The following is a 15,269-nucleotide window of genomic DNA, read 5'->3' on the forward strand; positions in this document are numbered from 1 at the left end:
GCCCAAATAAGAATCACCATTATAACCCAATTGCGGTCATGTGATTTTCCACTTAGCAACCATGGTGCTTAATGACTGTCCCATTGTGATAGCTAAGCAAGGACTGCTTGTATCTTCATGATGTCATTTATCTTTTTTTTTAAAAAAAATTAATTAAAAAAATTAAATAAAATAAATAAATTCAATTTAATTTAATCAAATGTATTTGGGATGCAGAAGATTTTTGGCATTATCCTCATTATGAGATTTGAAAAATTGTTTGAAATATTATTTCTCCTGAAATTTTTTCATTCATTTTATTTTTTTAAGGTTGTTTATGATGGGCTTTTTGGTGCAAACGCCAATGCTAAACTGAGAACTCTGTCTCTTCAATTTGTGCATCATATTTGTGTAATGTGAGTATTTTTAGTCGTGACTTTTTTTTTTCTTGACAAGTTTTTTAAAGATGTGGTTTGCCATTGTCTCCTTACCGTCACTGGGAAGAAAGTAACTGGCTCAAAGTCACCCAGCTAGCTTAGTGCCTATGGTGGGACTAGAACTCACTATCTCCCAGTTTGTAGCCGGATGCCTTAACCACTAGTTCTCCTATAACATTATATGTGCAATTGAAATGGAGTTTAAGTAATTTAATGTGAATACAAGATAAAATTTAGTGATGTATCTCAAGAAAAATGCATTGTTATTATTTTATTAACATTCTTATAATCTTCAGTTTAGTCTGGTCCTACTTGGTGTAGTTGTTAAGGCACCTAGATAGAGACTGGAAGATGGTAAGTTTTCTGAAAAAAAGTTCCCATTATCTGCCAAAAGAACATTGCCACACAGAGGTGGACCTGGGCATTTTTATGGCTTCAGAGCACATCCGACCCTTTGGCTGTCCTGTCTGGCCTGCAACTTCGAAGTGGCATCAGAGACGGAGTGGGGCAGTGGCAGGGGTGACGTGGCAGTGGCAGGGGTGACGTGGCAGTGGCAATCTTTCACAACAGTCTAAGTTTCTCACATGGCCCTTTGGCCACATTAATTTCCCACTCCTGACACGTAGGAGTCCTTTGAAAAGAATTTTCTTACATAGGGACAACTCTTATTATTAAGGCTTTTTGCTTGTCAACTCGTTACTGTTTTCATATATTGAATTTTAGTTGCCCCGACAGCAAGATAAAACCATTAGGCCCGATGCTTTTGAATGGACTGACGAAACTGATAAATGAATATAAAGAGGTGAGTTCAAAGGGAGCCTTGTAAAGAATCTTACTTGTGGAACTTAGAATGTTAAATGTTCTTATTACTTGCACTTGTTTTTTCCCCCTAAAGAACTAATCTGTATGGTAGTACTAGTATAGCTAGTCATAACAAATCCATTTAAAATGCATTTACTATATTTGGATTATTGAATGCTGATATAATCAACCAGGATATTCCCTTGGTATATCTTTATCTATATCTGTTGAAATTCTGTCACATTCTTTTGTTGGTGCATGTCGGAGAACACAGTGATAAACTGTGGCCATAATTAAAGCTTGTTGTTTGGGTAAAACCATGGCTTCCTGGTTTGTTCCCTTGTTTCCCTTGTGAGGAAAGTCATTTCATGTCAGTATATGAGTTTCTTCCACTCCTAGATTGATTAGTGATTTTCCAGTCCCAGTAATGTTTCATTGTTTCTTTCCATCAAAAAACATTGAATTTTATCCAGGGCTTAGAGCTGACCATTCTGGTTTTTTCCACTTAATAAATTTGAAACTGACCAAGATGTGTTGGCACTTCCTTCTTATGATTCTTTGTTGCTTGAATTCTTTCATTGTTCAATACTTTAATTTTTTGTTAGAAACAGTTAGATGATGAAATAATTGAACATTGTCCATTGTCCATTGAACAGCTAAAAGCTTATTTGTTCTTTTGGGAATCCTTATGGCTGTAGCACATGTTTAGTGCCTATAAGTGTAATTCATAGAGTATTCAGTTGCAACTTTTTTTCCTATTATGTATCAGCAGTTCCTATCTAGGAGGCATTGGTTAATGAGCTAATAGATGTAAAACCTCCAACCTGTGTTTCTTGAAAAATTCTGGAGACAAGTTAGCATTCAGAAAGGCAGTAAAAAAAAGCAGGTTATGTCTAGCTAGGAAACAATATTGTACTTTTTTTGCCATGCTCATTATATGTACCAATATAAGACTCAGTATTTCAAAAGGTTGACCTACATGTACGTTGTTATAACATTGAATATAAAGTAAAATCTATTTTAGGTACATTGAAATTGTTGATTTTCCAGATTATATCTGCACTTGTGCTCAAGCCTACACTTCCAATTATTTCTCTAAGACATTGAAATAATGTCTGTCTTCATGGGCAGTTTTGCACTTCCCACTCTCTTCTTTGACAGAAGTCAGAAGTAGTTTTAGTGCTATGTGATACAGTTATTTTTGTTATGTATACAGAACACAATTCCATCTATTTAACAGTAATAAACAGGCCTGTTTTAAGATTATTCAATTTTTAGAATGTTTTGTGTCTACGACCCATTTTTTAAGTGAATACAGATCAAACGACAGAAACATAATTGTCAGGATAAACATGAACTATTATCCCTTTCATGGATCTTTACTTATCTCACAGTTGTTGTTTTTTCTTTTTGTTTGTTTTTTAATAATTGAAGGATCCCAAACTGCTTTCAATGGCCTATTCTGCTGTTGGAAAACTTTCCAGGTAACAAAATTGCATTTAGACTGCTAAGATGTCAGCTGATTGTTCTAAAACAATTGTTACTCTGTCAGCAAGCAAACAGGTTGTCTTAGTGTAAAGGGTGGATCAGATGCTCTTTTGACAGTTCTAGAATTATAAATTAAACACGTGGGAAGGTAAATGCTAGAAATAATCAATTTTTAAGAAAAGGAGGAATCAAATTGAAAAAATGTATTCTTGTTTACATTACTTAATGTGGTACACATTTAAATGTAATTGGAGTAAAGACAGCAACATCATGCTAAAGAATTCCAAATATAAAATCTGTCCTTAAAAAGACCTGTCAAAATTGAGCTCATTATATTCTTTTTTAAAACTGTTTTTGTTCAGTATTAGGAAAAGTAGAAATCTTCACAGCAGTTATTCATTTGGGTGTTCTCAGATAATCAGGATCATATGTTATTAAGTATCAGATAATTATGAGCCATGGTGGCGCAGTAGTGAGAGTACAGTACTGCAGGCTACTTCTGCTGACTGCCGGTTGCCTGAAATTTGGCAATTCAAATGTCACCAGCTCAAGGTTGACTCAGCCTTCCATCCTTCTGAGATGAGTAAAATGAGGACTGAAATTGTTGGGGCAATATGCTGACTCTGTAAACTACTTAAAGAGGGCTGTAAAGCACTTTAAAGTGGTATTTAAGTACTATTGCTATAGTAATCCATAAGCATGTCCATGTAGTAACCAAGCCTGAAACTCGGCTTCACAGAGCCTTTTAAGTAGGGGCAACCCATGTAGATCTATTTTATGTGCAAATATAAATTCATTAGCAACTGACAGTGATCTCAGACATTATTCTGTTTGAGAGCTAATACTGCAAAAAAGGCAAAGGATTAAAGAAAGAGAGCTACTAAATTCTCATCCCTATCTGCAATCCTAAACAAATCTCAATATAATATAAACACAATGGGATGCATTTCAAAGCAAACATGTAAACGATTGCATAGCAGAACAAATAGCTTATCTCTCAGCTTTAAATTGCAATCCTAGGTTTATTTATCAATATATCAGTACAGATAATTATGCTATCTGACTCCCATTTAACGGAAAACTGTAGTTGTAAAACCTATCTTGACTGTAAAACCTATCTTGACTGAAGAATCTATTGTACTCTTTAATTCAACCTTTCCCATTTGTTTCCTATCATTTTTCACTTATCTGCACATTGTTATTTTTACCTTTTTGTTGATCAAAAATGGATTTAGGTATTTTAATTGTTACTAGTAGTTTTTAATCTAAGTGCAATATAATATGAGATAAAAACTACAAAACAGAATAGAAATCCATTTAAACATCTAATCTTAGTGCTACGATACTTTAACTAGCATGTTAAGGACCTTTTTATATCTTAAGGTATGAGATCCAAATATAATTCAAGGATGGGAATTGATTCCATAGATTAGGGGCTAGATGGGAAAAAGCTCTGAAATGAAAGGTGGCCATTCCAATATGAGGAAAAAGTAGGAGATCCTGATTGCGTGAATGAGCCAAGTACATAGGAGAATGAATTGTGATGAACTTCAGATGGTCAGTGCCAGTAATTTTAATTGGTAATGCTTCTAAAGTCCTAATCATTATATGGTTTGGCCAAAAGAAGAAATACCGGTAGTTGTGAATCAGAAAACAATTGAACAGTAACATGTGGTATTTTAACATTTTGGAACCCAATGTTGATGGTGTTGACATAAAAATCTCAAAATGTAACAAATAAACAGAAGTTAATAATTCTGGGGCAATTCACAAATTTCCATTAGAACAAAATAACTAGTATATGAGAAATACTGCTTGTGAAAATGTCTAGTTAGTATGTTAACTGAAATTCCTACTTTGTTTCAAATAAAATCCTTTTAAAAATACTTTTTTCCAGCCGAATACCTCAACTGTTTACCAAGGATCTTGCACTGGTCCAACAATTTTTTGAAGCTCTTTCTAAGGTTGGTGATTTTATTTTAATTGTACCAAAAAGTTTATCTAAAAGTTTTTTTTTTTCTTATTTGTGGGATACTTATTTGATTTTAATACCTGCATAACATTTCAGGAAGACCCTGATACCAGATTAGCTATTCAGGAAGCTCTGTCCATGATGGTTGGTGCATACACTTGTTTAGAAGGAGCACCTCGTACTCTCATGGAGGCACTTGTAGCCTCTAACCTAATCAAGGTAAGTCACCAGGATATGAAAGGAGTGTGAAAACCTGGGCTTAGTTTCCCCTTAATCCCTTGTACATAAGAATGGTTATATTAATTTATGGTATGCAATTAGGAGAAGAAAAATCTCTTTCTCCCTCTCTCTTGTGCCTGGTCTCCATTCCTTGTTTCTTCATGATCTACTTACATACATACATACCTACAAACACACACACACATACATACATACATAGATACATACATACACACACACACACACATACAATCAGTTGTATTGGTTTATATTTTTTTAGAATTTCCAGGCAAGATAGACATTTTAGCTAAGGTTTTGGGAATTATAGTCCTGTGCATTGAGAGGGAATCGTATTGCTTAAAATTAGTTTATCATAGTGAACTAAAGCATGAACACTATGCTTTTTTTTATTATGGAACTTCCCACTTTAATAATTGCATACAAATTAATCTTGAAAAATACATGCAAAACTGTGTGAGTGGAGTCACAAATAATGCCAGTTGACTATATACAAGCAATATTTAATCTATGCAATATTTTATTAAAGACTACTTTTAGAACTACATATAAAGCAAGCATATGCACATTTTTAACCCTTCAATTATACCCTGGAAAACTGAACATTTTATGGCAGACATAAGATGCTATATTGTGTTTCACATTGTGCTGCATCACACCTATAATGATTGTGCTTGCTCTTGCTCCATCAAGGGAGCAGTAAAAATAATTATTTATGCTATTTGAAATATTGAGAAATGTTGATTCCTGAGAAAGAATCTTAAATGACCTGTTCTCTGCCAAGTAAACTGCATGAGCAGAGATTTATTATTTATTACAAAGAGATTTTTTCATATTGTTTTGTTTAATTACAATATATAATTAATGCCTAAGTCATTAAAGGAGGTTCAGGAAAAAAATCTTTAAAAAATCGTAACAATGAAATAAAGCATGCTATAAATGAGAACTTTTTGTACCTGCCTTTTTACTTTTGGTGCATACAGTATTTTGAATATTGTATGTAAGTGCCTGATTTGGTAAATGTTTGTTTCTGATTATTTCTTCGCCTCTCTAACTTTTTTTTTTAGCCTCAAGTCCAAGTCCGCCAAGTAGCTGTAAAATTTGCCAGCACAGTGTTTCCTTCTGATCACATTCCTTCAAGATACCTGCTACTTCTAGCTGCAGGAGATCCGTACGTTTAATATTACATTATAGACTGGGTATAAAACACTAATGTTATATAACAGTATCTTAAATAGGGATCAATAATTCTTACTTTGATTCTTTTAAACTATTACTTCAGTTGATGTCCATTTTACTCATTCTGTAAAACATGATTTATTTATTAGAATTTTATCCTGCCTTTATTATTTCACCGCAAGGCAGTGAACTTATTTTCCCTACAACAGCAACCTTGTGAAATGAATTGGAATGAAAGAGAGAGTGACTTCCCCAAAGTTACTTAGCCAGCTTTCTTGGCTAAGGCAGAACTGGAACTCTGGTTTGTAGGCCAGCACCTTAACCATTATACTGAACTGGCTGTCTTAATTGACATACTTTAGACATCTAGTCTTTCAAACATACAGTATAGGATTACCATGATCCTTGGAAACTTACTTTGCATCTTTATATTTGGCACACACCGTTAGTACATCTTATTGATGCCAGTTTGTATATCAAATCTAAAAACTCATTGCTTTATCTCAAAAATTACTTCCTCCATCACTATCAGAGCCTGGCCTGGTAGATTACAATTAAAAAGATGGTTGGAAACTCTTTTAGTAAATAGTATCACCTTTGTTTTTGAAACTAATATTTATAGCAGGGGTGTCCAAACTACGGCCCACGGGCCAACTGCAGCCCGCGGGTCAGTTTTTATTGGCCCGCAGCAAATTCTGAAAGTATAATTTAATATGGCCCTTTTCGCGCTGCGAGGCTTGCGGCTCCTCCCCATGGGCGGGGAATAATGAAGGGAGGGGGCGGAGGAGGCGGTGAGCGGGAAAGAGGCTGCTGGCCGTGCCTGACCCCAGCAGTTCTACCTTCGCCTTCCTTGGGCCGCCTGGCGAGGCTCCTCGCGCCTCCCCATGTCGGACACGCGTGGCGGCAGTGACAGCCATCGAGAAACAGGTGAGGCGGCGGCAAGCGGGAAAGTGGCTGCTGGCCGTGCCCGACCCCAGCAGTTCTATCCTCGCCTTCTCCATAGACAGAAAATGACAACTGGGGCTTCTTGCCACCCTGCAAGGCATGTTGTCCCAAACAGAACAAATAAGGGGAGATAGATGGGGGGAAGTGGAGTTGGAGGCAATCCCTTATTGAGACTCAGACTTAGAAGGGACCAAGCCTGGAATGGCTTGGCCAGGGGTGAGTATTTGGTTAATGACCTGCATTTCTCAGTTAACAACTGCAGTGGGGAATGCTGGGATTGCCACTGTAAATTGGTGTGGTCCCGTGAAGTCTTGCTTTACAACCACCCAACCTATGACTGCAATCCCAGTCCCAATTGGGGCCATTAGGCATGGTTGAGCGCATAATAATTAGGTTAAAAAAATTTATAGAAAGCTGATGAAGAGGAGAAAATACTAGTTAAAACATAACTTCTGAAAACTAACATTGTAGGCCAAAATCATAAAGGTACTGACCACTTTAAACCTGTGGAAATAGTAAAATTATGGAAACAATTTTTATAATATTGTGTGTAATAAATGGTGCTAAGAGTTGTATGAGTGGTTTAGAAAGTTGGTAAAAAATTAGAAGCAAAGTACTGATATCCAACCTATAAGTAGAAAGTGAAATAATATTTGGCTGTATTTTGGAATATAGAAAGCTTTGCTAGATCAGGTAAAATATTTATTTAATTTAGCAACACATTGCTGAAGATTACCAGGCATAATAATATCTGATTTACTCTTTGTCCAAATTTTTAAATTCTAAACCTCACCTTGCATCAACAACTGGATGACTTTGGATAGCTAGAGATCTTTTCTATAAAGTTTTGTCAAAATAAAAAAAAAGTCTGAAAAATGCAATGTCCCAGTTCATATATAATATAAGATAGGAATTTAAATTATGTATCTGCTAAAAATGTCTTCCTCTTTATTGCAGCTGGGACAATGAATAAATCAGAATTAATTTTCATTTTTGCATTTTCCAAAGTAGCTTACATTTATGAGAGAGGTGTTTTTTTAAAGTAAATTTGTAAGTAAAATAAACTTTAAGTCATGAGTGATTTATTTAATGTCTCTGTTAAGACTTGATAAATCAAGAGTCTACTGAACCAAACTAAAGTTCAGTTTATTGTTATCCAGTGTCCAAATAAGAAGACAATGGAAAGAGATCCTGGCTGTTTCTTGTTTGTGCATGTAATGCTAAATAATTGGTTCTTAGGATTGTGGAATCCTGTGGAAAACATTCCAAGCAATGTATTTTGGAGTGCAAGGGAGCCCAATGTAAAAGAAGTTGTGTCTTTTCCTAGAATTCCATGGATTCCCTCTTTGAATTATGTGTGATTCCAGGAGAGGATGCAGCTACTTTAAAGAGTTGCAGACAGGTGCTGCATTCTACATTCTGAATTACCTTTTTGAAATCAAATCCAGAATATAAAGAGCCCTTGCATTAATATGAACTGACATATTTAATTAATGTTTTTCTGCTGAGTTATTTTGGGAGGTTGATGGAGAAGAGGTTCTGTTTGTTTGTGCATGTATGAAACTGTTGTATTTTAATTTCTGAAAGGCGGGAAGAGGTACATGGAGAAGCACAACGTGCTCTGAGAACATTTCCTGGTAAAAATGAAAAGGAAAGTGCTGATAAACAGATGCCTTCGTTCCCAGAAATGGTCCAGTATATTCAAGAGAAGGTACAGCTTAAAACTCTTGTAATACTATGATATACACTCTTCAAAGTATAACCATAATACCGAACTCCCAACTCTTTTCCCTATTGAGGACATGAACTGAATTATTTATTTATTTATTTATTTATTTATTTATTTATTTATTTATTTATTTATTTATTTATTTATTTATTTATTTATTTATTATTTACATTTCTATACCACCCTTCTCCGAAGACTCAGGGCGGTTTACAGCCAAGTTAAAAAGAAATATACAAAAATTAAAACAATATTTGAAATTTAAAAATCTGAATCCATAGGCCGAATATTAAAATAACAAGTAATAAAACCACCCATTAAAAATTACCCTTAGGCCAACCCTGCTCGGTGAAACAAAAAAGTCTTGAGCTCGCGCTTAAAGGCCCGGAGGTCGGGAAGAAGGCGTAGCCCCAGAGGCAGTTTGTTCCATAGGGTAGGTGCCCCCACAGAGAAGGCTCTTCCCCTGGGGGCCGCCAGCCGACATTGTTTAGCTGACAGCACCCCAAGGAGAACCTCCCTTTGGGAGCGCACAGGTCGATGGGAGGCTATTGGCGGCAGTAGGCGGTCCCATAAGTAACCTGGTCCCATGCCATGGAGAGCTTTAAAGGTGATCACCAACACCTTGAATTGCACCCGGAAGACCACCGGCAACCAGTGCAGCTTGCGCAGGAGAGGTGTTATATGGAAGCTCCGAGACGCTCCCTCTATCCCCCGCGCAGCCGCATTCTGTACCAGTTGAAGTCTCCCGGTGCTCTTCAAGGGGAGCCCATGTAGAGAGCATTGCAGTAATCCAGGCGGGAGGTAACGAGGGCATGAGTGACCGTGCATAACGAGTCCCGGTCCAGGAAGGGACGCAGCTGGCGGATCAGGCGAACCTGATAAAAAGATCCCCTGGCAACGGCCGTCAAGTGTTCTTCCAATGACAGCCGTGCATCCAGGAGAACGCCTAAGCTGCGAACCAACTCCCTGGGGGCCAGTGACTCGCCCCCCACAGTCAGCGATGGAACTAGCTGACTGTACCGGGACACCGGCATCCACAGCCATTCCGTCTTGGATGGGTTGAGTCGAAGTCTGTTCGTCCCCATCCAGACCCGAACGGCTTCAAGGCACTGGGATATCACATCGACGGCTTCATTGGGGTGATCCGGGGTGGAAATTTACAGCTGAGTGTCATCAGCGTACAGCTGGCAACTCACCCCAAAACCACGGATGATCTCCCCCAACGGCTTCATATAGATGTTGAACAGGAGGGGCGAGAGAACCGACCCCTGTGGCACCTCACACGTGAGGTGCCTCGCGGTCGATCTCTGCCCCCCCCGCCAACACTGTCTGCAAGCGGTCGGGGAGATAGGAGGAGAACCACCAAAAAACGGTGCCCCCCACTCCCAGGCCCCCCAACCGCTGCAGCAAAATACCATGGTCGATGGTATCAAAAGCCGCTGACAGATCAAGTAGGACCAGGATAGAGGAACAACCCCTATCCCGGGCCCTCCAGAGATCATCAACCAACGCGACCAAAGCCGTCTCCATGCTGTAGCCAGGCCGGAAGCCGGACTGGCACGGGTCCAGATAGACAGTTTCATCCAAGTACCGAGGGAGCTGATGTGCACGTAGTCCTTGTTTAGTAACTACAGTTGAGACGTTAAGTGGTCTCTAAGTTAAAAAATCACATGACCATGTTTGTTTTTATGATCTTACTTCAGCTTTCCTTTGCTTTACAGACCTGCAAAAATTGTAAATGCAGGCATTGGTCCCAAAATTACTTGGTTACTGTCCAAGGCAGTCATTAAGCAAGGACTACCTATAAAGGCATAAGACTAGTTGTAAAGTCCAGTAATTTGTATGAATTGCAAAACATTTGAGAAATAAGCACCATGTTCTGTTAAATGCATAAATACTTTATTTTAGGCTTCTCACCGAATGAAAACTCCTGCTAAATACATGACTGGAACAACAGTAATGCCTTTCAACCCAGCTACTTTTGGAGAGGTATGTATCTCAGTTACAAATTAGGAAAAGCCCTATGTCAGGGTTCCATAGAACACCCCCAACGAAATAAAGCTCTGAGGCTTGAGGTTCCTCAAAGTTCCAATTTATTAGAGATGTCATGTTGGCACAGCTGGGAAACTGAAAGCTTCCAGGTTTTCCACACCCTGTTAACAGTTCATAGCCCTGCCCCACACCCACAAGTTCATCACATTGTCCAATCAACTCTTCACACTCAATTTGATACAGTCTCCATCAGACGCAGGATGTCCTTGAATACAGAATGTTGTTATGACTAACTTTCTACTGCTCCAACAACAACCCCCTCCCAACTTCCCCAGCTAAAATATGTGGCAGTTAAGAAGCAAAAAAGAAAATTGCCTTCCAAAATTGACACCCTATTTGTTAATAGCAAAATTATCTTCTGTATATATTGTGCCATCTTGAAATACTATATTTTACACAAGGACATACTTGAAATTTAAGATCTACATCAGAGGTTTTATTGGGCCGTTTGGTGGGTTATGAGTGAGGGGGCAGCTTCTGGTAGTGACACATCTTTTTTACACAAAGCTTTCTTTCAACAGATGAGGACATTGCTAGTACTTCTGTGAGCTAGCAGAGAGTCCTTTTACCCAAGACTTCAGTGGCTTTCCTGATCTCTTATTTTTATGCATTTGTTTGGTCTTTATTCAGCTTTTTGCTGATTGGTTTTACTTTCCCCATTTTTCCAGCCCCTCTGCAAGTTGCTCCTGATATTCAGTGAGAAAATGGGATGTTATTTTTTCCTTTACATAATAAACAACAACAAAAAGTTAACTCCATGGTAAATTTAATATGCTGATATATTTTAGGAGAACCAATTTGATGTTGTGATTAAGCCTCCAGGCTAGAAACCATGCATTCTAGTCCTGCTTTAGGCATGAAGCCAGTCCTTGGGCCAGCCATTCTTTCTCAGCACTAAGAAGGCTAAACCACTTTTGAAAACAAGAAAATTGCAGGGGCTAAATCCATGCAATCACTTGAAATCAAAACCATTTGGAAGGTACCTTGCCCCCCAAAGTATTTTAAAAACGACTACAAAGCAAAACTCAAACCTCTAAACATTATCAGCCATGCCTTCTGCATTCTTCCAATCCCTAATAAATAAATAAATTTAAAATGTGGTCATGAAGAAAAAAATGTTGCCTTTTCCTTAGTTAGACATTTATTTTAACCGCCCTGAGTCCCTTGGGAGATAGGGCGGTATATAAATACGATTAAATAAATAAATAAATAAATTAAAAAATGGGTAGAAAGTTGATATTAAGAAACTTTCTGCACCCAATATCTATATGCTTTGTTCCTTTCCTTTGTGAAATTGTACTAATTGTGTAAAATCAAGCATGATCCGTCTAGTTTAAGAATTTTAAAATTCTTTCACTGGCTAATAGAAGTAATATATTCCCAAATAAATAAATGAGGCAGCAAAGTTCAACTCTTCAGTCATCTCTGTAATAGATTTTCTTTTGCAGACTATGCCAGCTTTTGCAGTAGTAGCTTCAAGCAGAATAATGTATATTTGTAATTTTAAGAGCAAGGCTAATTCTGATGACTGCCAGCTGTTCAATTCTCAGTGGCTTGAGGTTGATTCAGACTTCTATCCTTACAAGGTCAATAAAATGAGGAACCAGATTGTTAGGGGCAGTATGCTGACTCTGTAAACCTCTAACTCTACAGAGTGGGCTATAACGCACTATGAAGTGGTATATAAGTCTAAGTGCTATTGCTAAAAAACCCTACTCATTTGGTAGAAAACAAAGTTGGTGTGTGTGTGTGTATGATAGCCCACACCCTAAACCCCCTAGAAGTTTTATTTGATCTTCGTTATTTTTCAGGCCAGGTGGGGAGTGAAATATCTTGAGCTACTATTACTTATCTTTTTATTCAAAATAGGCTTATAAAGTCCAGAAGCATTCATGGAAATGGCAGGGTTTTTTTTTGAGGGAGTTTATTTTGTAGCATATTGACTACTGTTTTGTTTTAGGTTTTTATTTTAAAAATCTTTTTTTTAAAGATAGGTTTGGCATAGGGCATCAAATTTAGATACCCAGGATATAGTGTGGCAGAGAGCTTAGTTTGGAATATGACAAGTTTTTAGGCAAGTTACTGTCAGCCTTAACTTCCTTAACTTTTGAACATTGGGATAATTTGGTTGATTTGTTCTAACAGACCCTAGTAATGAATGAAACCACGACATCCTTTGGACATTTTAAAACACAGTAACACAATAGATGGGATTATTGTACTGTGTTTCATGGCTGGGGGAAAAAATCACACTTGTTTATTCTATAAGAGAAGGTTGGTGACCTTTATATATTTTTTCTGCTTTGCTTAGATAGTGCTGTATCTCCGGATGTGTCTTGCTCACAGTGCGGGTGTGGTGCCTACTTCTCAGAGCTTAGCTGATATGCAAGATCACGCTCCAGCCATTGGCCGTTATATAAGAAACCTCCTCTCTGGAAATGTTATAACATCCTCATCCTCAAAGGGTGGTGAAAGCAATCCTGTACAGATCTATATAAGTCTCCTTCAGCAGTTGCTCTCTGGTGTTGGAGGTGAGAAACGCACAGGTCACAAAGCTTAAAAAAATGTTTTACCACCTTTATCATGAATGAGTAATATGCTGCTTCAAAAGATAAATTCAGCATCCATCGTTGGTCATTTTGTTAGTGGGAGCAGATTCACTTTCTAGAAATATAAGGTCCGTTTTAACGCAATAAATTAGGTCAAAGCCACCTGTCTTTATCAGGCTGATACTTTGAAGCTCACGTGGTTCTAGTTTTAGAAGAACTAAAAAGTGTATGTTCAACGAGTATATTTTTGGCAAGCCCATTGTGTTGAAAATTACATAATTTTGACAGGATGATTTTATTACATTTTTAAGAAACAAATTTTATGTTCCAGTGGCCTAACTAAAATATAAATTGAATGATAGGCCCTCTTTCTGTAGTCCTTGGCCAGTAAAGAAGGGGGAAAAATGGAAGTGTAATTTTTGGCAGAGAAAAACGGTCCATCCGGCATGAGAGCTAAGCCAACGTTAGCTAGTTTAGAATTCTGTTCTCATTAACTAGTCAGATCTCTCTGTCCTCAAGTCAGGCATAAAAGTAAAGTACTTTCCCAATTACTTAGTACTTATCTATACAGAGGTTCTGTGCAGATATCAAGTGGCATAATCATTGTTAGACCTAAACTTTGTTTTTTCTCCCAATCCTTTCAAAAATAGATGCGTTAAATTTTAGGCCATTGCCAGCACTTCTACCTTACCACGTGTTTAACTGAATTTTTTCGTTACCGTCGCTGTATACTAATTCAAGATACTAGATAATCATTTTATCTTCTGACTGAGGAGTGTGGATAGGAGTGAAAAACTATTAAAGGAAGTGGCTAACTAATTTTCAGAAGTTAATTTGCTAAAGATAACTGAAAAAAGAAACACGCAGGTTTTCTAATCTTGCATTCCCTACTATATATTTCTGTTTCCACTCTTTGGCATGTCTTTCATTGATTCCAGCATTCTAGGCTTTCCCCATCCCTGGTCTTACTATCACTTCCTCTTATCACAGCGACACCGGAAGTGGCATCACTTCCAGTATCGCGAGATTTTGGCAGCTGCGCCACTCATTCTTCCATCTTCCCTGCTTTTGGGTTCTGCGTGGGTGAGTCACCGACAGTGTGGGTTCATATCTTATTACTTAAGTTTTGAGTTGCATTTAGGTTTATGTCTCATTTTAAGGTTGGGAAAAATGGGAGATCAAAACTGGCCTTTCTCCAGGTTTTTTTTTTAAATTGTAAGTATTAAATGCTTACAACCTATCATCCTTTAAGCAATTACAAGAGATTTATTATAAAATAGTCAATCTCAAAATCAAATACATTTGATTTTGAGATGTTGTGGGTTCTATAGATAGGCGCGCCACTTAGTCTTGGAATGTCTTTCATTCTCGTTGCCTGAATTGAAGTGTCTGTTATGAATGATGAGATGAGCTTGGATTGGCTACAGTAGCTTTTTTTTTTTTTAAAGGAATGATTTGCTAGTGTATCCAAAATTTTAATAACAGAATATGTTGTGGCCTTGAAATTCCACAATAGCATACGAGCTTTTGTTGCATCTCTATGTCATAACATTTATTAACAAAATACTATGCATGCATGATGTTTCAGCCTATTGCTGTGCGGGTCAACATACGTTATACAGCTAAATCCTCGACTTACGACCATAATTGGATCAGAATTTAAATTGCTAAGCAAGGTGGTTATTAAGTGAGTTGTGCCTGATTTTATGAGCTTTGTTGCCACTAATGTTACACAAATCAATGCAGTTGTTAAATGAATCACATGGTTGTTAAGCAAGCAAATCCAGCTTATCACTGACTTTGCTTGTCAGAACCCAGATGGTAAGAACCAGAACCCTGGGATGTTGCAACCTCTGTAAATACAGTATATGCCATTCGCCAAGTACCTAAATTTTGATCATATG

At 37.5% G+C, this 15,269-nt stretch overlaps 1 protein-coding gene across 2 annotated transcripts in view; it reads left to right on the forward strand.

Annotated features, from left to right (window-relative positions):
• The window catches only part of ECPAS (Ecm29 proteasome adaptor and scaffold), an 80,247-nt gene that overhangs the window by 21,765 nt on the left and 43,213 nt on the right, over positions 1-15,269 (forward strand). For both annotated transcript variants that reach the window (XM_058168535.1, XM_058168534.1), the window contains exons 10-18: positions 310-395; positions 1,140-1,218; positions 2,652-2,701; positions 4,603-4,669; positions 4,774-4,896; positions 5,982-6,085; positions 8,626-8,749; positions 10,673-10,753; positions 13,128-13,347. In XM_058168535.1, the coding sequence (XP_058024518.1) occupies positions 310-395; positions 1,140-1,218; positions 2,652-2,701; positions 4,603-4,669; positions 4,774-4,896; positions 5,982-6,085; positions 8,626-8,749; positions 10,673-10,753; positions 13,128-13,347 (934 nt within the window). The remainder of the gene's footprint in view (positions 1-309; positions 396-1,139; positions 1,219-2,651; positions 2,702-4,602; positions 4,670-4,773; positions 4,897-5,981; positions 6,086-8,625; positions 8,750-10,672; positions 10,754-13,127; positions 13,348-15,269) is intronic.

The sequence above is a fragment of the Ahaetulla prasina genome, chromosome 2, assembly GCF_028640845.1.
Source record: "Ahaetulla prasina isolate Xishuangbanna chromosome 2, ASM2864084v1, whole genome shotgun sequence".
Taxonomy (NCBI): domain Eukaryota; kingdom Metazoa; phylum Chordata; class Lepidosauria; order Squamata; family Colubridae; genus Ahaetulla; species Ahaetulla prasina.